The sequence below is a fragment of the Geotrypetes seraphini genome, chromosome 6, assembly GCF_902459505.1.
Source record: "Geotrypetes seraphini chromosome 6, aGeoSer1.1, whole genome shotgun sequence".
Taxonomy (NCBI): Eukaryota; Metazoa; Chordata; class Amphibia; order Gymnophiona; family Dermophiidae; genus Geotrypetes; species Geotrypetes seraphini.
In genome coordinates this window covers 143,586,151-143,606,511 of record NC_047089.1, presented here as the reverse complement: position 1 = coordinate 143,606,511, position 20,361 = coordinate 143,586,151, and the positions used below count along the sequence as shown (strand labels likewise).

General features: G+C 38.3%; 1 protein-coding gene across 1 annotated transcript in view; it reads left to right on the top strand.

The window, feature by feature from the left end:
• The window catches only part of AFF3 (AF4/FMR2 family member 3), a 568,800-nt gene that overhangs the window by 545,675 nt on the left and 2,764 nt on the right, over window positions 1–20,361 (top strand). Inside the window, exons 19-20 of the mRNA XM_033950007.1 lie at window positions 6,289–6,338; window positions 10,155–10,378. Coding sequence (XP_033805898.1) covers window positions 6,289–6,338; window positions 10,155–10,378 — 274 coding nt within the window. The remainder of the gene's footprint in view (window positions 1–6,288; window positions 6,339–10,154; window positions 10,379–20,361) is intronic.

Sequence of the window (20,361 nt, the reverse complement as noted above, 5' to 3'; positions counted from 1 at the left end):
ACCGAAACTGGAGGAATAATATTAGAATTATTGGGTTAGTGGAAAATGCGGAAGGATCGGACCTAAACAAGTTTCTAACCGACTCACTGCCCAAACTGCTTAATATAACATCTGATCTTCCGCTGCAATTCGAGCGTGCTCACAGAACGCCATCTTTTTTTAAACCCGGCTTCACAAAGCCAAGACCGATTGTGGCTAAATTGCTGCGGTACCCGCAGGTTCTCCAGATTCTGAACGCTGCCAAAGCTATAAAAGATCTGAAATTTGCAGACAGAAAATTTCTTATCGTTCCCGTTTAGCCAAGATGACAGCACGGAAGAGAAAATCTTTCCTGGAAATGAGAGCGCGCCTGAAATCCATGGGTGCGAGATATGGCTTACAGTATCCAGCCCGGATGGTTGTGACCATCAATAATTCCACTCAGCATTTTGACTCTCCAGAACAACTTCAAACATTTCTGGATAATCTTCAGACGGAGGGAATGTCATCTTCATGAATGACTTTTCAGTGGCTCTTTCATTTTATGATTGCTGTTTTCAACGGAGACATATACAGTTTTTGATTCCATCGGACTTCTCAATTTTCACGTTTCTCTGTCTGACTTTTACTATGAGTTTTTGGATTTAGACAATGGCAAAGTTCGCCTTCTTGGACTACTTAAACACTTGTGACTTTATATACTTACCATCTAACTTTGTATGCCTTTCGTTATTAGAATGGAACTTTTGACTTTGACTGTTTTGTTCTTCTGCTTCATACTTGATATTGCATTATTGAATACCGATAATACAAAGGATAATAAGTCTGAAACTATATTGAACAATTACCATGATATGTAATAAACATACGACTAAGCTATACAGATAGAAGAACAGAAGAGAAAAAATGAAAGAGAAGGAAGATACGGAGGTCAAAATGGAAAGAAAAAAAAAAAAAAAGGAAAAGAAGGAGAAGGGAAAGGGAGAAAAGGGGGAAAAAAAAAAAGGTTAAAAATATAAAAAGAAATAATCATACTACACTTTATTTGGTAAACAATGATAAGTTTGTATAATTGTACTAGTGTACTACTATATGTCTTTTTATAAGAGCTATTTTGAAGCGTTGAGGTTTCTTGTTTTTCATGTTAGTATGCTTCAAGATACCAAGGACCTGATATAAACAGATTTCCTGTCTTGCCTTTATATTATATTATTTGTCAGGTCTATTATTCTGTTTTTAGTCTTTGCATATATTGCTTACTTCATTATGATAGTTGGATTATATATCTTACCACCTCTTTATTGTTCATATTTGAATTTACTTGTCTCTTCCATTACATTAATCGTAATGCTATTGGTGAGAGAGAGGTTTTTGTGCACCTCTGTCTTTACTGGTCAGTGGCACCATTCTTGTTTTTTGTTTTTCTTGGCTGGACTGTTTTAGTCCTTGATGCCTTTAGTTCTGGTTTAACTTACGCTACAGAGGCAATTTTATTTTTAGTCCTTTTTTATGGCATACATTATATCTTTTTCTTTTTCATCCATTATAACACATCTGATACTCTTTCTTTCCTGAAGTTTCCTTTCACAACAACTTCTCAGTTTCATGATGACACCTAAGCAATCTCCACTCACTGTTATCTCCTGGAATGTCAATGGCCTAAATAATCCTATTAAAAGGAAAAAAGTTTTGCTCCATCTGAAACAAAAATCACCTGATATAATAATGTTACAAGAAACACATCTTTTATCTACATCTCTTTTGACAAAATCTTGTTCCTGGATTACCTCGGCGATTGATTCTCCCTCTATGGGTAGAAGAGGAGGAGTATCCATAATTTTTTCTACTTCAATACAACCAAAGATCATATCCCAAAATATTGATCCTAATGGTAGATGGATCATAGCACACATAGAATTGCACGATCTTCAACTCCTATTAATAAATGTTTACGCACCCAATAGTGACTCTCCAGAATTTTTCATAAATCTCTTGACTACAATTCAAACCTTTGAACCACTACCAATTATTTTGGCAGGAGATTTTAACATTCCTTTTGATCTCCATATTGATAAACAATCTACTGCTAAAATATGCCAACAAAAATCACGTTTCTTTTCATTCACTCATTACACAATTACACCTTTTAGATTCATGGTGGCTTCAGCATCCCTCAGCTAGAGAATATACATATCATTCCATTCCGCACAATAGTTTTTCGCGCTTAGACTATATTTTTGTATCTCAACATTTACTAAATTCAATCACCAATACCTATATATCTCCCATTCTTATTTCAGATCATTCTATGATATCGTGCTCTTTTCTGGAATACTAATCCTACCCCTAAATCTCCTATCTGGCGAATGCAGACTTCACTTCTGGAAGATGACCAGATTGTTCTACAAATTCAGACTTTCATTAAAGATTTTTTTGAGCACAATAAATATTCAGATACTGATCCATTAATAACATGGGAAGCTTTTAAAGCCTCTTTGAGAGGAGAGTTTATTTCCATTACTTCCCACAAATCCAAAGCTGACAAAGCCGTATTGCGAGATCTAGAAGCTCAAATCTTGAATATGGAACAAACCTTCTCTCTTTCCAAGGATCCTCAGCAATACAACATACTCTGTCAACTTAAATATCAATATAATTCAATTATATCCAAGCAAGCTGGAATGCGAATTTTCATGACCGAAGCTACATATTATGCAGAGGGCAATAAAAGTAGTAAACTGTTAGCTTCTTATTTAAAAAGGAAAAAAAGCAAAATTAAAATCCCAGCTATACAAAATAAGGATAATATTAATATTACCTCATATGATGGAATTCTAGAAATTTTTCATGCTTATTACAACCAATTATACCAATCGGATACGCCCTCTAATTCGGATTCTTTGCATTCCTTCTTACAAAATTTGGACTGATCAACTTGGAGTACTTCTGATAATACTATTCTAAATAAATCGATAGATGCAAAAGAAATTACAACAGCGTTGCAGCAGCTACAATCCAACAAATCCCCAGGAGCTGATGGAATTCCTGTAGAATTCTATAAAATATTCAAACAAGATTTATTAACACCTCTCAATGATCTGTTTCAATATTTGACTCCAGATACTATCAAACAAAGTCATTTTACAGAAGCAATAATAACAGTTATTTGAAACCTAATAAAAATCCACTAATTGTACAAAATTACCGACCTATTTCTCTTCTAAATGTTGACTATAAATTGTATGCTAAGATCTTAGCAAATAGGCTTAAACAAATCATCCACAAAGTTATTCATCCTAATCAAATTGGTTTTATGTCAGGCCGTCTCATTTCAGATAATTCCAGACTATTCTTTCATTTATCTCATATTGCAGAATCTTCTCAACATCCTATCATAGCCTTATCCCTTGATGCCGAAAAGGCTTTCGATAGAATAGAATGGAATTATCTTTTTCACATACTAGATTGGTTTGGAGCCCAAACCCCCTTTATCCAAATGGTCAAGGTGCTATATGAAAATCCTTCAGCTAGAATTATAGCGAATAATTCCCTCTCCTCATCTTTTCACCTACATAGGGGCACCAGACAGGGATGTCCTCTTTCGCCCTATTTGTTTAACCTAGCATTAGAACCCTTACTTTTACACATTAGACAAAATCCAAACATTTCAGGTATTCTCTGTAAATCTCTTGAAATAAAACTCTCTGCTTACGCAGATGATGTGTTCCTTTACATCTCCAACCTAGAAACATCAATCAAAGAACTTATTCAAACAATTAATACCTACTCTTCGTTTTCTGGATATAAATTGAATCAAGATAAAACGGAAGCACTTCCTCTAAATCATTACGCCAACTCAGATATGATCAAACCTTATAATCTACTATGGGCACCAAATAAACTAAAATATCTTGGTATTGATCTCACTAAATCCCTTTCTGTTAAAAACCTGATTCAATCATGGCACCCTCTATATTTATCCTGGTGGGGACGCCTTGAAACGATTAAAATGATGTTTATGCCCAAAATAAATTACATTTTACTCATGATACCATGCCTTTTTCCTCCTACATTTTACAAAAAACTTGATTCTCTTTTATCTTCCTTTCTCTGGAAAAATAAACAACCACGTATAGCCCTAAAAAAACTCAAACTTAAAAAGGAAGATGGAGGGGTACTTTTCCCTGATTTTTACACATATCACAAGGCCTTTCCCATACATCAAGGGTTATTTTGGTTTGCAGATTTTAATAGCTATTCACCGATTTGGCTTGAAGTAGAGAAACAATTAATTCTACCACTCCAACCTCATGCTTATTTGACTGCACCGCTTTCATTCACTGATAACTCTGTAATACAAATGACATCCAAATGTTTACTAGAATTTGACTCCAAACTGGATTATCCATATATTAAATCATTGTCATCCTCTTTATGGGTTAATTCTAATATACTTATAAATAAGAAACCATTTCTTTGGAAAGAATGGATTGATAAAGGTGTCTTCTTACTTCAAGATATTCTGGATTCAGAGCGGAGATTGCTTCCATTTGACATATTTCAGACTAAATTTACTCTACCGTCTTCTTCCTATTTTAAATGGATGCAACTACATCACTGTATTTCTCATTCATCCAGTCTTCTAAACGTCTTTTCTCACTCACCTACTCTTCCTGTCACAGCTCTATCCTTGTTGACAACTGGACATGTTGCTTCTAAAATATATAAAATTGCTATTACATGGTCTAATACATCTACTAATGCACTAAAGGAACTTTGGGAAAGAGACTGTAATTCTCAACTGTAATTCTCAACTGTAATTCTCAACTTCTCTTTGGTCCAAATCCTTACGTGTTATATCATCTGCTAATATGATACAATCTATTTATTTCTTATATCATAAAGCAATTTGGACCCCTCACAAACTCAATATTGATGGCCTTATTACTTCTCATACTTGTTGGAATTGTGAGAGAGATCGAGGTACTATCAGTCATATGCTCTTTGAGTGTTCATTTGTGCATTCATTTTGGATGGAGGTATGGACAATTATGAAAAAGATATTTTCTATAGATTGCAATTTATCCTTCTCCATAGTTATGTTTAAATCGCAATCTCCAAACATTGATTTATTAGATCCCTACAAGAAACTATTTGATATACTATTACTCATTGAACAGAAACTAATTCTCTCTAATTGGAAAACCTCGACATCCCTTCATATTCAACACTGGTGGAATATGGTTTTACAGCATCATAAATTTGAATTAACAATATCCAAACGAAAGGGTCATTTTAGATCTGTTTCTACCTGTTGGTCCCCATTATCTACTTATTTACAGTTAAGCAATGATGACAATGTCCCAACTTAACTTATATTTTTGTCTGACTTCCTGTTTACTCTGGCTTCTTGATATTTCATTATTATTATGCTATGCCTCTGTATGCTTGCTGTGTTTTACTTTTCTGTTTTTCCTGGTTTGATTTTTGAAAAATTTCAATAAACTTTCATGGGAAAAAAAAAAAAAAAAGACGATTTTTGAAAGTAAAAAAAAAGTTGAACATCTCTTTCGAAAATGTGTCTTAGGCTCTTTTTAACTTTGGACGACTTGCGAGATGGACGTAAACGGACTTAGATGTCCTTTTTGATTATGCCCCTCCATGTGCTTTTCCCACACTTTCAATCCACTCATCCATCACCCTTTTTGTAAAGAACTATATCCTTAGATTATCCCTTTCACCTTCACCAATGCCCTCTCATTCCAGAGTTTCTTTTCAGTTGAAAGAGGCTTATCTCCTGTGCTTTTATGCCATGGAGATATTTAAATATTTCTATCATATCTTCTCTCTCCAGACATTCTTCCAAATTATACATGTTGACATTTTTAAGTCTATCCCCATGAATTTTTTAGTAGTCGCCCTCTAGAGTGATTCCATCTTGTTTATATCTTTACGAAGGTGTAGTCTCCAGAACTGTACACATACTCTGTATGGGGTCTCACTAGAGACTTATACTTATACAGAGGCACCATCACCTCCTTTTTCCTGCTGATTATTCTTCTTTCTATGCACCTAGATTTCCTTCTGGCTTTCATTGTCACCTTTTCTACCTGGATATTTCTCTACTTTGTCATTCTGCCCTGCTCACTACATCTATTTAATAAGGAAGATACAGTATATGCCTGGCTTCAGTGAAAAAAAAAGAACAGACATAATGAAAGTGCAAGCAGATTCACATTCTCATGTTGTAAATTAATGGGGAGATGATGGCAAATTGTCTGAGAATCACTTGATTTTTTTTTCCTACAGAATTCAACTAAAACTGCTCAAGCACCTTCACCATGGGGTATCGATGGAAAGTAAGTTATATTTAACAACTTGTCAAGATACTATTGGGGCATAATCAAAAAATGAAAACGTTCAACAAAATGTCTTAAGTCGGCACTTGGACTTCCTAATCACCAGGACGTCTTAGTTCCAATAATCGAAACCAGGTTTCTGGCTGTCTAGCAGGACGTTTGGCCTGCTGTACATCCAGAGTTCAAAGGGGCATGTAAAAAGGCGTGCTATGGGCAGGCTTAGACTTGGATGTCCATCACCTACAATCAAACTTTTTGCAGGATGTCCTAGATAGAACGTAAAAGCTCAGACCTATATGCCAAATATTAGTACTCTAGCAAATGTCCTATACACAATAGTACTAATGCATTATGCTGAAACCTTCTCACCTAATAGAGCTCAATGTAAACCACTATCCATCTAGCGGCTACAGATATAAGAGAATTTTGTATGGACCTTCAGAATGTAACCCAGCAATTTATACTCCAAGCTACTGAGGTCTTCATCAGTCCAATCTTTATTGAAACTTATCCATTTTATTATTTCTTTTTTTCTTTGCTTTAATAACTTTTCTAATCTTTTTTAAAACTTGTGAGTACAATAGCTACTTAGCTCATAGTAGATCCTCATCTGCATCACCACCTCTCCCAACATGTATGTTTCAAACAAAACTTTCTTCAGGGTCGAGGGGAACTAAAAAACATCTCTCAAAAAGCTTTAGCCATCAAGGAACAAAAATGGATATTTAGGCTCAAAGCATTGGTACCTGATGGACTTAATGAAAAAATCGAGTGGTTTTCTGTAATCTGAGCCAAGTGTTAAAATGCCTCTGCTTTTCGGCGATTTCCACTGTCTGGGTTGCTAGGACGCCGTAGTAATGTTTACCAGCAACGTCTATTGACGCGATCAACGGTTTGCCTGGCTTTAGTTCATTTCAGATGCACTTTATGTGCTTACCTCAGACGTAGAAATGTGGATCGACCAGCTGAGATAAAAACCTGTTAATTCCAAACCGCGGCCATGTTAGACCACGGATTTCAGCTCTCTTATTTGGTAAGCTCTGTTGTTTTTACTGTTGCTGCTATATTTATGGGTTTTTATTCTTGACACACTCTTTATGGAGTGTTCCATACAAAATAAGCCCGCCACAATGGGTTGAGTAATAGTAAATAATAATTTTATTTCTTATATACCGCCAAAGCCATAGTAGTTCTAGGCGGTTTACAACGAAGAAGGGCTGGGCAATCAGCGAAAATGGTACAATTTTACAATCAGAGAAAATTAGGTGGCAGAGAAAAAATGGTACAACAGAGAGAAAAAATGGTACAAACAGAAAGAAAGATGGGTACAATTATGGCAATGAAATGGTACAGGGAAGAAGGTCAAGACAATCTGCGTAAAGGACAAAGAGAGATAGAAGGGGCCAGGGTGAGCATAGGGTCTTAGGGTATGAATCGGGTGAAAAGATTAGTTTTTAGTAGCTTCCTGAAGTTTAAGTAGGATGAAGTGCGTGAGATGATGTGGGCCAGCCAGTTATTGTGATGACCTGCTTGGAAGGCAAGAGTTCTATTTAGATATCTTTTGTAACGGCGGGTCCTTAGGGTAGGGTAGCTAAACAGGTGGGTTCTACGTGTGAGTTTGGATGGGCGGTCTAGGATAAAATGGGGTACTAAGTAAAGGGGGGCCAAGCCAAGGATGGATTTGTAGCAGAAACAGGCGAATTTGAATAGCACTCTTGCTTCTAGGGGTAGCCAGTGAAGTTTGTGGTAGTAGGGAGTTATGTGTTCCCATTTTTTTAGTCTGAAGATCAGTCAGATTGCCATGTTTTGAATAATTTGCAATCTTTGTGTGGTTTTTTTGAAAGATCTCAGGTAGATGATGTTGCAGTAGTCGACTAGACTTAAGATGGAGGATTGCACAAGTAGGCGGAATGAGGGGGCGTCAAAGTATTTTCTGATGGATCTTAGCTTCCATAAGGTGGCAAAGCCTTTTTTGACCAGAAGGTCGGTGTGAGCTTCGAAGGTAAGGTTGCGGTCGAGAGTCACTCCGAGTATTTTTAAGGAGTTTGTTAAGGGAAAGACTTGGCCATTCAGGGAGATTGAGGTATCTTTGATTTTGTCGTTTGGGCTGTATTGAGTAGTATGTTTGCTCTACCTCTGAGTCCTACTTGCTTTATTATGAAGCTTAGAAGCTCTGTGATAATAGGAGAAATGAAAAATCGCCATTTAATGTTATTCTCTGATTTTCTTAGTGCCCCTCGACCCTGAAGAAAGTTTCATTTGAAACATGCATGTTGGGAGAGGTGGTGATGTAGATGAGGATCTACTATGAGCTAAGTAGCTATTATACTCACATAAAAAGTTAAAAAAAGATTAGAAAAGTTATTAAAGCAAAGAAAAAAATAAATAATAACATGGATAAGTTTCAATAAAGATTGGACTGATGGAGACCTCAGTAGCCTGGAGTATAAATTGCTGGGTTACATTCTGAAGGTCCATACAAAATTATCTTATATCTGTAGCCGCTAGATGGGTAGTGGTATACATTGAGCTCTATTAGGTGAGAAGGTTTCAGCATAATGCACTAGATAGAACGTGGACCAGGGGTGTCCAACTTTTTGGCTTCCCTGGGCCGCATTGGCCCAAAAAAATGTTTCTGGGGCCGCACAAACATGCAAACGCTGCAGCAAGACAGAAGAGAGAGCCGGCAAGACGGTAAACACCCAGGGACAGTAGAGGAAAACACTGCATCGCCCTCAACCGAGGCTGCACAAAATACTTCACTGGGCCGCAGGTTGGACACCCCTGACGTAGACATTTTAACCTAAACCTGTTTTAGAAGCATCTAAGTGCCCAAAATGTACCCAAACTGACCAGGTAGCCATTGGAGAGATTAAGTAATGCCCTCACCCCCAACAACACTCTCTAAATGGTCACAGAGCCCCTCCCACCCCACAAAAATCTGAATGAAAATGTAGATACCTGTCTCTAGAACAGCAGCATTTCATATATGAAAGCCTACTAGAGTAGCACACAGGTGTCTTAAGTAGCCTGGTAAGTGGGCTAGTGAACAATAGAGAGGAGGACCCAGACCCATAAGCCACTCCAACCATTTATGGTGGAAAGTGTGAGGCTACCATAGCCCAATAAAACCCTATTATATTGCCATATAGGTGCCACCTGCAGCCATAAGGTCTATTGAGGTGGTAATCAGGTAGGTATAGTAGGTATTGGGGGAGTTTGGGGGGCTCACTCTACATTATAAGGTGAGCTGTACATGTGATACCCTTTATGTCAAGTTTACAGCAGTTCTCTCTAAGGTGCCCCACGCTCTGTTGGCATGTCTGTGTGGCCAGTCCATTACAAGGTTGGCTCCCCTTACATCCAACTGCATCCCATTTTTTTGGTTGAAAATGGGGTATAACTTTGGACGTTTTAGCAGCTTAGATGTTTTGATGATCAAGAAGTCTAAGTAGACGATTTTCAAAAAATATATTTTTGGATTTCTATTCAACTATTGAAAATAGCTGTTTCTGTGTGTCCGACTTTGGACATTTTACAGGAAATGTCCAAAGTCGGACTTAGACATACTTTCGAAAATGTCCCTCTTTCTCTCTCTACTTATGCATTATTATAACTTTGATCATAATAAGGAATTCCTTTCAATACTTTATTAGGTTGTATACCACTCGGTTCTGCAAGTTAGTAGTCAAATTTTTAATAAGCTATAAACTATGTTTAGAATAAAATGGAATCAGCTAATATGAAATCCAAAAAGAGACTGCATATAGAAAAAACAAGATGCTTTTACTATTTTTTTGTTGACACTGTTTTCAGGAGCACAGGAGTTCCATCCCCATTGTCCCCAAACCCATCTCCAGTCAGTTCAACTGGATCTCAGGGGAGTAGCTCGACCACTGGTGCCCCCTCTCCTACGTCTATCATCAGCATTCCACATAGAATTCACCAGATGGCAGCAAACCATGTCACCATCACCAACAGTATCTTGCATAGCTATGACTACTGGGAGATTGCTGACAATCTCACCAAAGACAACAAAGGTGTGTAAATTATGTCAACATTTGAAGGCTAATGCCTTTTTCCATAGTCATGTAATGGAACCCAAAAACCATCATGCATTGGGTACTTGTCTTCTCCCTTTTTAAAATAATTGGTCTTATGACCACTGCAGCTCTTTGTGGCAGTTACAGTTATTTTATTTGATATACTGCAATTTTTAACAAAAAAGTGTACAAGAGGAAAAATAAAATAAAAAACCAAACCTGTTTTTTTTTGTTATATAGAATTTTTTGGACCCCAGTTCATTTACAAAAGTTGGACAGTTCTAAGTCTAATAGATGCTGGCATTGTCATCTTGAAGTAGGGACACTGGATCATTTGTTGTTTTATTGTCCCTTGATACTCAATTTTTGGAAATCAATATGGGGACAAATTAATATGATACTGGAAACATCGATTCCATTGTCATATGATATGGTCATATATGGGACATTATTGAAAGCTAAAAATCCATTAGACAGGTATAAAAGCAGACTTCTTATAATTATGACAGGGATTGCCATGCAAATGATCGCCTGGAATTGGAAGACTGGGACAGGCTAAATTTTTCTTTTGGATTGGGAAACTTTGTGTCAATGTTATAGATATGAAAAAATGAATTTGGAAATATTGGGACATAATAAAATATTTAAAACAGCATGGGGTCCATTAACAGAATTTGTTAAATCTGATTAATTGTATAAGCTTTTAATTCCTATTTGATTTACACACACATCCAGGGAGGGTGGGAGGGAGAGATGAGGAATATATTTTGTATTGTATTACTTGATTGGATGTAAATGCTGTTCATTATATTATTTGTTTGTAATTGAATTGAAAATCAATAAAGAATTAAAAAAAAAAAAAAAACCCAACAAACAAACAACAAACAGGGTATGGAGACCAAGACAAGGGAATGAACTGAACACAAGTAGACTAACAGGGGAAGGAAAGGACCCTGGCCAAGTCACTTAACCCTTCATTGCCCCAGGCACAAAAACAGATTGTGAACTCAGTAGGGACGAAGTACCTGTATAGAATATATAAACCACTTTGATTGTATGACAGAAAGTGATATATCAAATCCATAGTCCTTTACCTTATACACAGCATGATTTCATTCTGGGTCACTTATAATTAAAAGTTAGGGTATATTAATGTTCATTTTCCTCTAATCTCATTCCATTTATATATGTTGGTAAATTATTTATTTATTTATTTTTAAAATTTCTATATCGTTTTATTCCAAAGTGGTTTGCAATAAAATTACATATATAAAATATTGAAACAGCTCAGATATGAGCTTAGCAACTAGCAAGATGTAGTTCTAGTTGATGAATAGCTCATATGGGGTCCAATGACCTGATTAAAAGTGTAACCAGTATAGTAAATTAGTTATTTTTTTTAGTCTATGTGTATTGAAAATTTTATAATAGCAATGCAGAACATCTTATACAACAGATAAATGAGTCACAATAAATACATGAATCACAATACATGAGAAGTGCTATAAGAACAGTTAGGTTGTGATGATAGATAACATTTCAAGACAGACCATTTTATATCAAAATGTTTAAGAGAATTATGGCCCCTTTTATCAAGATGCACTATAGGCTTTTAGCATGGGTCGGTACGATAAATGCTGTGATGATCATAGAATTCATATGAGCATCAGAGCATTTACCTTGCCAGCCTACACTAAAAACCTCTCGCATAGCTTGATAAAAAGGGGGGGGGGGGTTGTTGCTGAAATGTTCTCAGCCCAACCAACAAAGTTGGGATGATCTCCAATGAGGGCTATACACGTAGTTCAGTGATTTTCCACTTTTTTCGTTCTGCATTTTTCTGATGGAACAAAAAAAGTGGAAAATCACTGGATTAAGTATGTAGCCTTCACTGGAGACTGCCCCAACTTTGTTGGTTGTGCTGAGAGCTTTTCAGCAGCCCCACATAAAAGTTAAGCAAGTTTAATTTCGCCATTTTTCATAGATTGTTTTGGAAAGGTCTTTTCAAGAGGCAATTGCGAAAAGAGAATCTAGTAATAAGCAATCATATTCTGCCATAAGTGAATGAAAACAAATGCCTTTTAAATAAGACAATTTTATAAAAAATAGAATCAGATTTTTAAAAATATTGCTAATAGCTATCCAAATCTATAACTAAAAGTTTTTAACGTAAGAACATTCATAAATAAAATGCCTGATATTTCCAATATCCTGTGTACAGAACCAGCATAGATAGAAGTGGGAAGGAGAGAGAAAGGGGAGCAGGTGCTGGATGTAAGTGGGGAAGAGAGAGATAGAGGAGAACAGACCCTAAATGGAAGTGGAGAGAGGGGGCAAACAATGGATAGAAGTGCAGAGGAGAGAAAGGGAAGATGCTGGATGCAAGGGTAGAGAAAGAAGGCACATGCTGGATGGAAGGAGGGGATAAAGAAAAAAAGGGCACGTGCTGGATGAGGCGAAGAAGATAAAGTTAGTGAGATACTGGACAGGTAAGGAAAAGAGATGGCAAGCTATAGGTAGACACAATGAAAAGAACAAAATTGAGGATTGGATAGTAAGACCGAGGCAGAAAATAAATTGAGAAGGAAGACCAGGAAAGAAAAGGAAAGGAGAGAGAGAAATGCCAGACTATGGGAGAAAGGAGGGAAGGAGAGGAGAGAGATGCCAGAGCATGGGAGGAAGGTGAAGAAGACAGAGATATGAGATCTGGGAGGAGGAAAGGGGGGAAGGAGACAGAGATGCCAGATCTGAGGATATGGAAGGAGAAGAGAAAAATGCTAAAAACCAAAGGGAGGGAAGTTAGAGAGAGATGAAAGGGAAGGAGACAAAGATGCCAGATCATGGGGAAGGGAGGGAAGGGGAAAATGGGAAGGGTATAAGGACTTATATACTGTCTTTTTGTGGCTTGACATTTCAAAACTTACATTCAAAGAGGTGGGCACTGGAGGATTAAATGACTTATCCAGGGTCACAAGGAGCAGCACTGGGATTTGATCTCACAACCTCTGGGTGCAGAGGCAGCAACTCTACTAGTAAGCTACACTTTCAAAGATAGATGCCAGACCAATGGAGGAGGGAGAAGTGAAAGGGGAAACAGTTTCTAGAAAAGGAATAGAAAAAAGGCAGATGCCATATGGAAGGGGCATAGAGAGGGCATAAAGTGGATGGAAGGAAGAGAGTGACATGAAGATGAGGAAAGTAGAAACCATTGACAACATAGGTAGAAAATAAAGTTCAATTTTTTATATTTATTTACTTGCTTTAGGATAAAGTAGTATTGTAGCTGTGTTGATAAACATTTATAAATAGAAAATGGAAATAAGGTGATCTTTTTATTGGACTAATTTTAATACATTTTTTACTAACTTTCAGAGACCAAAGCCCCCTTTCTTAGGTCAGGACAGGATACCATTACTGCAGTGTATTTTACTGATCTGAGGAAGGAGGTTTGGGCCTCTGAAAGCTAATTGAAAAATGTATTACGCCAATAAAATGGTTTTATCTTATTTACCATATTTTGTTTTATATTTATTTCTTAATTTTAAAATGATGATTGTTATTTCTCAGTTTTTCAAATTTACATCTGCTATCTTCATATTTTGTACAATATTAGGAAACATGCATCACTGTTTCTGTTTCTATGATGTTGCATTGTACTATGCAGAGTCTGGCTTCTTGGTGGTTCAGTCTTTTTGTCTACATATTTGTATTTTCAGTTTGTGATTACTTATTCCAAGTTTCCAAGTTTATTTTAGTTTTGGTATACCAATCATTGTATAACTGAGCAGTGTACAATAAAAAAGGGGTATAAATAACTTATATAGACTAACTAAATTATGTAGTACATACAATGTGACAATAAATGTGATACATATAGGCAAGTAACATAAGGAGCTGGGGACGAACTACATTGTCTTGATAGGAAAGAAAGGGATTGGGATTGGAAATGGATAAAAGGGGTAGGGGAGGGAAAAGTTCTTAGATCGATCAATGATCTACAATCAAGCTACAGAACCAATTAGATCTGAGAAAGGACTGAAGTATCTAGTCAAAAGCATCACTAAATAAGAAAGTTTTAAGGTTAAACTTAAACTTTGTGAGGGATGTTTCATGTTGCAGGTAAGGTGGAAGAGCATTCCAAAGTATGGGGGCTGTTATGGAAAAAAATTGTAGTATCATAAATTGTTTGTCTTGAAGAGGGAACAGTTAAGAGGTTTTGTTGACTAGAACGTAGAGATCTGGCAGGAATTTAAGGAATAAGTAAATGATCTATGTAGTTTGGAGAGTTGTTTTGTTTAACTTTAAAGGGATGGAACAGAACTTTAAAGATTATTATGTGTGTAATTGACAACCAATGAGCCTTGAACAATAAAGGGGTGACATGATGGTATTTTTTGGCCTTTGAGAGAAGTTTGACTGCCGTATTTTGAGTAATCTGTAATCTTCTTATTTCCTTTTGGTTAATTCCTTGATATAACACATTGCAAAGTGATAAAAGAATAGATTAGAATATTGAGAGATGATGGTTCAAGTAAGGATGAAATAGATCTAATCATTTTTTATTTATAGTAACATACTGGGAGAAGGTGTTTCTGTGTTCTGCATGTACAAACGGCTTGGTTTTATGTTTCATTGACTGCAGGATTGATCTGTAGTAATCTGGCTTGTTTAGTTTTACAATGGGTATATTGATGTTCTAGTGCTCACTGCAGTGTGTAAGATGCCTTTTCCTAGGTACACTCTTGTTGTACAACTTGTGGATTATTACTAAAAATCATGTTTTTCATATAGAGGAGGGGGGTGATAAAAATGATCGGCCATGGGTGTCACATATGCTAGTTATGCCATTTATGCAGTTAAGTGCTAATTACCAGCATTTAACCACATAAGTTCCAATTCCACCACTAGACTACAGACGGAATAGCCTTTTGGCATAGGCGCTAAACTCAGATATTCAGCGGCACTGACTGGTTAAGTGCCACCAATTATCCATGGTTAGCCCCAAGCAAGTGATTTAAACAGCTGGAGCACCTCCTGGCCATTTAAATCACTTTGAATATCAAATTCAGTACCTCGGTTTGGTTTCCAAAACTACATTAAATATGATTAGAGTACTGCAAGGACATAAGGACTCTGTTGACTAGTCAGCAGTGGCATACCAAGGGCGGGGCAGGGGTGTGGACTGCCCGAGGTGCCAGCCCTATGGGGTGCACAGCTGGCCAGCTGGGTCCGGAACCTCCTGCGCTGCTCTAAACAGCACCTGCAGCTCAGCACGGCTGCCGTACTTATTCCGAAGCAGAGTCTGCAGCCGCGCTGAAGTGCAGGAAGGTCTTTTGATGACTACCATCTGCCACCTCTACTCCGGAAGAGGTAAGTGAAATCGGAGGGGTTAGACCGGCAGCCACAGTCATCGCGGGACCTTTCCACAATTCCCTTCATCTGCCGGCCCACTCCCTCCGACATCACTTACGTCTTCCGGAGCAGAGTCAGCAGAAGCAGTCATCACGGGACCTTGCTGATTTGGAGGGAGAGAGGAGCATAGAAGGGTGGTAGAGGGAGAGAAAGGGGGTCAGGGTGGTTTGGAAGGGTGATGGAGGGAGAGAAAGAGGGTCAGGGTGGTATGGAAGGGTGGTGGAGGGAGAGAAAGGGAGTCAGGGTGGTATGGAAGGGTGGTGGAGGGAGAGAAAGGGGCAGGGTGGTATGGAAGGGTGGTGGAAGGAGAGAAAGGGGGCAGATGCTGATGGAATTGGTGTGCAGGGAAAGGGGAGCGAGACATAAGGGGGAAGGATACTGGATGGAATTGGGTTGGAGGAAAAGAAAGGGGCGGATGCTGATGGAATTGGTGTGCAGGGAAAGGATACTGGATGGAATTGGGTTGGAGGGAAAGAAAGGGGGCAGATGCTGATGGAAGTGGGTGGAAGGGAGAGGAGAGAGTGAAATGCCAGACCATGGGGATTGTGGGAGAGGGAAGGGAAGAAGAAGAGAGGAGAGAGATTGAAGGAGGGAAGGGAAGAAGATGGATGCCAGACCAATGGGGTGAAGGGAGAGATGGAAGGGGGAAGCATAAAGTTTCTGGAAGGGGAATAGAAGGAGAAAAGATGCCATATAGAAGGGGCAGAGAGAGGGTAGACAGTGGATAAAAGGAAGTGAGTGACAAGAAGATGAGGAAAGCAGAAACCAGAGAAGACAAGGTAGAAAAAAATTCAATTTATTTATTTTTTTGCTTTAGGGGGAGATGCATCGCTGTTTCTGTGTGTTGCATTGTATGCAGAGGCCAGCTTCTTGGTGGTTCAATTTAACCTTTGTCTACATATTTCTATTTTATCACCCTTTTTACAAAACTGCAGAGCATTTTTTTAGCACCGGCCATGTTGGTAACAATTCTGATGCTCAGAATTCTATGAGAGTCTGAGCTGTTACCACCATGGCTAAAAACCACACTACAGTTTTGTAAAAGGGAGAGGGGTTAGTTATTACATATTCCATACTGTTAGGATTGACTGCAGGATTGATCTGTACTAGTCTGGCTTGTTTAGTTTTACAATGGGTGTATTGATGTTGTACTGCTCACTGCAGTATGTAAGATGCTTCCTTTTCCTAGGTACACTCTTGTGTGACATGTGGATTGTTACTAAAAATCATGTTTTTCATACAGATGGGGTGGGGTCAAGAAATGATGGGCCCTGGGTGTCACATTGGCTAGGTACGCCACTGCTAGTCAGTTCTTGTGTGGAAGGCATAGATTAATGCACATTAGTTATATTGGAAGCAAATCTATAAAGGATGCCAAAATGTACTGCATTGAGCGCAAATATTATAATGGCCTTTGAACAGTCAGATTCCATCAAAGAATACTAGCATAAGTCATTATTTATATGCCAATTTAGGCTTCCTACTTACACCATGTCTATGACCAGCATAAATGTGCATACCCAGAGAGTGGTAGAAATCTGGAACGCTATTCCAGAGGCTGTTATAGGGGAAAGCACCCTTCAGGGATTCAAGAAAAGGTTGGATAAGTTCCTGCTGGAACAGAACATACACAGGTAATGCTAGACTCAAATAGGGCACTGGTCTTTGACCTAAGGGCCGCTGCGTGAGTGGACTGCTGGGCACGATGGACCACTGGTCTGACCCAGCAGCAACAAAGCTTATGTTCTTATGTTCTTAACCAACAAAGTGATTTTCCACTTTTTACATTAGTCGGAAAAATACAGATTGGTAAAAGTGGAAAATCACTGGACTAAGTGTATAGCCCTTGATGGAGACTACCCCAACTTTGTTGGTTGGGCTGAGAACTTTTCAGTGGCCTCTCATAGGCCAGGTTTTCATTGGTCTAATATATTGGTGCCTATCTCGGATGCCTAGCGATGCCTAACTCAACTACGTCTATTCTGTGCCCCTAACCACGCCTACTTTTCAGGTAGGCATTGTTAAGCATCACTAGGCGCTACATGGAATTTCACGCCTAACTTTTTAACTTTTAATTTTTTTAATTAATTATTCAATTAACTTCAGTGGCATGGTCAATTACCATGCTGTTTAAGCTAATTGATTTAATTTAGGTTAGCTGCATATTTTAGTTAGGAATCACTAAGTGGCCTCAATTTCAGCACCTGGCAATGCCTAAGACGTCATTTATAAAATTAGGCCCTAAGGGCCTGATTCTGTGAACACACAGTCTCAGCAGCTGCTTAGGTATCTGACCATTCGGAAGATGCACTGAGAAGGAGGCCTAAGACTTCAGTTGGCCCAGGTGACTAAGGCCCCTCCTCTGGGAGAGGCCTTAGGCATCTGAGCCAATCAGGGCCTTAGGCCCCTTCCCGGTGCATCCCAGAATGCACCAGGAAGGGGAAGGCCCGCCATTTTTCAGTGGCGGGCCTGCCAACAGGAGGGCAAGGGCATCCTTCTTGCCAGCCATCAGATAAAGGTATGGATGCATTTGGGGGGTCAGGGGGTGGCAAGAGGATCTTGGGAGTGTTGGGGAGTTGTCCGGGTGGAGTTGGAAAGTGTCAGGAATATAAGAACATAAGAATAGCCTTACTGGGTCAGATCACTAGTCCATCAAGCCCAGTAGCCCGTTCTCACGGTGGCCAATCCAGGTCACTAGTGCCTGGCCAAAACCCAAGGAGTAGCAATATTTAAAAGTTTACCATAGGACATGCGCTGGCATCCCACAGTAAATTTGTCTTTTTGCATGCACATACCACGTGCTAAAAAATTTACTAATTTTCTTTAAGGGGCATGTTTGGGGAATATCCCTGAGTTCAATTCCCATCACAGCTCCTTGTGACTGGGCAAGTCACATAATCCTTCATTGACCCTGGTACAATATAAATAACTACAGATAGGCAGTATTTTGGATTTCATCTCCTTTCCCTTTCCATTCATTTACCACTGACCAGGGATCCCAAACTTTGTGCTACCCCATCTACCTAGTTACAACAAAGCTTTCTCAAACTCTTTGGGATGCCTCCTATCCTTCCTTGCTAGTTCCTGTATTAAAGTTTTAGGCATAGTTTTAGGTATAACTGCCACACTGGTTATGGCTTTTCCCTCTTTATATTTTTATGGGACCTGTAATTATTGTTCCTATGATTTACTTTCATGTTTTTTTAATTATTTGTGATTACTATAATTGGGTTTTTTTATTAATTATGTTGGATTCTCACACTTATAATTTGACTGTTTGTACTCTGCATTGAGTAGATTCTTAAAAAGGTATGTAATACCCAAAGGCGTTTACTGTATTGAAATGAAGTTATATTTTGTAGATACCACATGGCAATTGCCAAATTGTATGCATAGTACCTATAAAACATCTGCATTAATCATTGGGGGTATTCCCAGCATTTCTTTGGGGTGGTTGCTGAGCAATCAGCACAAAGAAAAAGCCATTACTGCATGTTATCTATACCTCAGATAACACAATTCAGTTAGCTACATCTTCAGTTATCTTTAATGTGCAATCTGTCCATTCTCTGCCCCAATGTGGAATTTTTTTCTCATTAGCTTTGTTGAATTAGTATGCACTAATAGTTAGCTGTAGCATGTTAGAATTACCAGTTGTATACTAACTTTTTGTAGTTTTACAACTACACTCAAAGTGGTTTATATATAGGTATGTCAAGCATTTTCCCTGTCTTTCCTGGTGAGTCACAATTTATCTAACGTACTTGGGGTAGTGGAGGATTAAGGCCCAAATTCTGTAACCAGCACCTAATGTTAGGCACCTATTTTGGAGGCGCCCATCTAGATAATAATAATAATAATAACAGTTTATATACCTATCTAAATTGAACAACAAGCCCAATTAAGCTTTTTAATCAGCAATAATTGAAACTTAGGCGCCTAGCAAGAAAGAGTGATTCTGTAAGTAGGCACCTCTAAAAATTTAGGCGGCCTTCAAAAAAATAGGCGCTATGCATGTTAGGCGTGGGCGTGGCTACATGTTAGGCGCCTTGTTACAGAATCGCTGCTCTTAAGCATCTTAAGCGCTCGCATGGCCGCCTAACTTATAGATGTGCCTAGAGCTGGCCTATTTATTGGGCGCCTCCAAAATAGTGCTGCTCAGTGTGATTCACTAAACAGCACCCAACTGTACTTGAATCGCACTGAACAGTGCCTATATCTGCGTCTAACTTATGGGCGCTTCATATAGAATTTGCCCCTTGTGACTTGGCCAAGGTCACAGGGAGCAATCCTGGGGTTTGAACCCACAACCTTAGGGTGCTGAGGCTGTAGCTCTAACCACTACACCACACTCTTTTCTTGCTAGCGCAGCTTTGTAAATAGGCCCCAAATTAAAATAAATGAAATTAGTATTCTAGCATTTTGGGGAGAATGAGCAATTCCGTTGTTTATAACCTCTCAAATATCACCTGACTTTGCTCTGTGAAATGTTTGAAAAATTAGAATGTAAATAACTTATGTAACCCATATCCTTTTAGACCACATTGTGCAATAATATCAAGGCATGT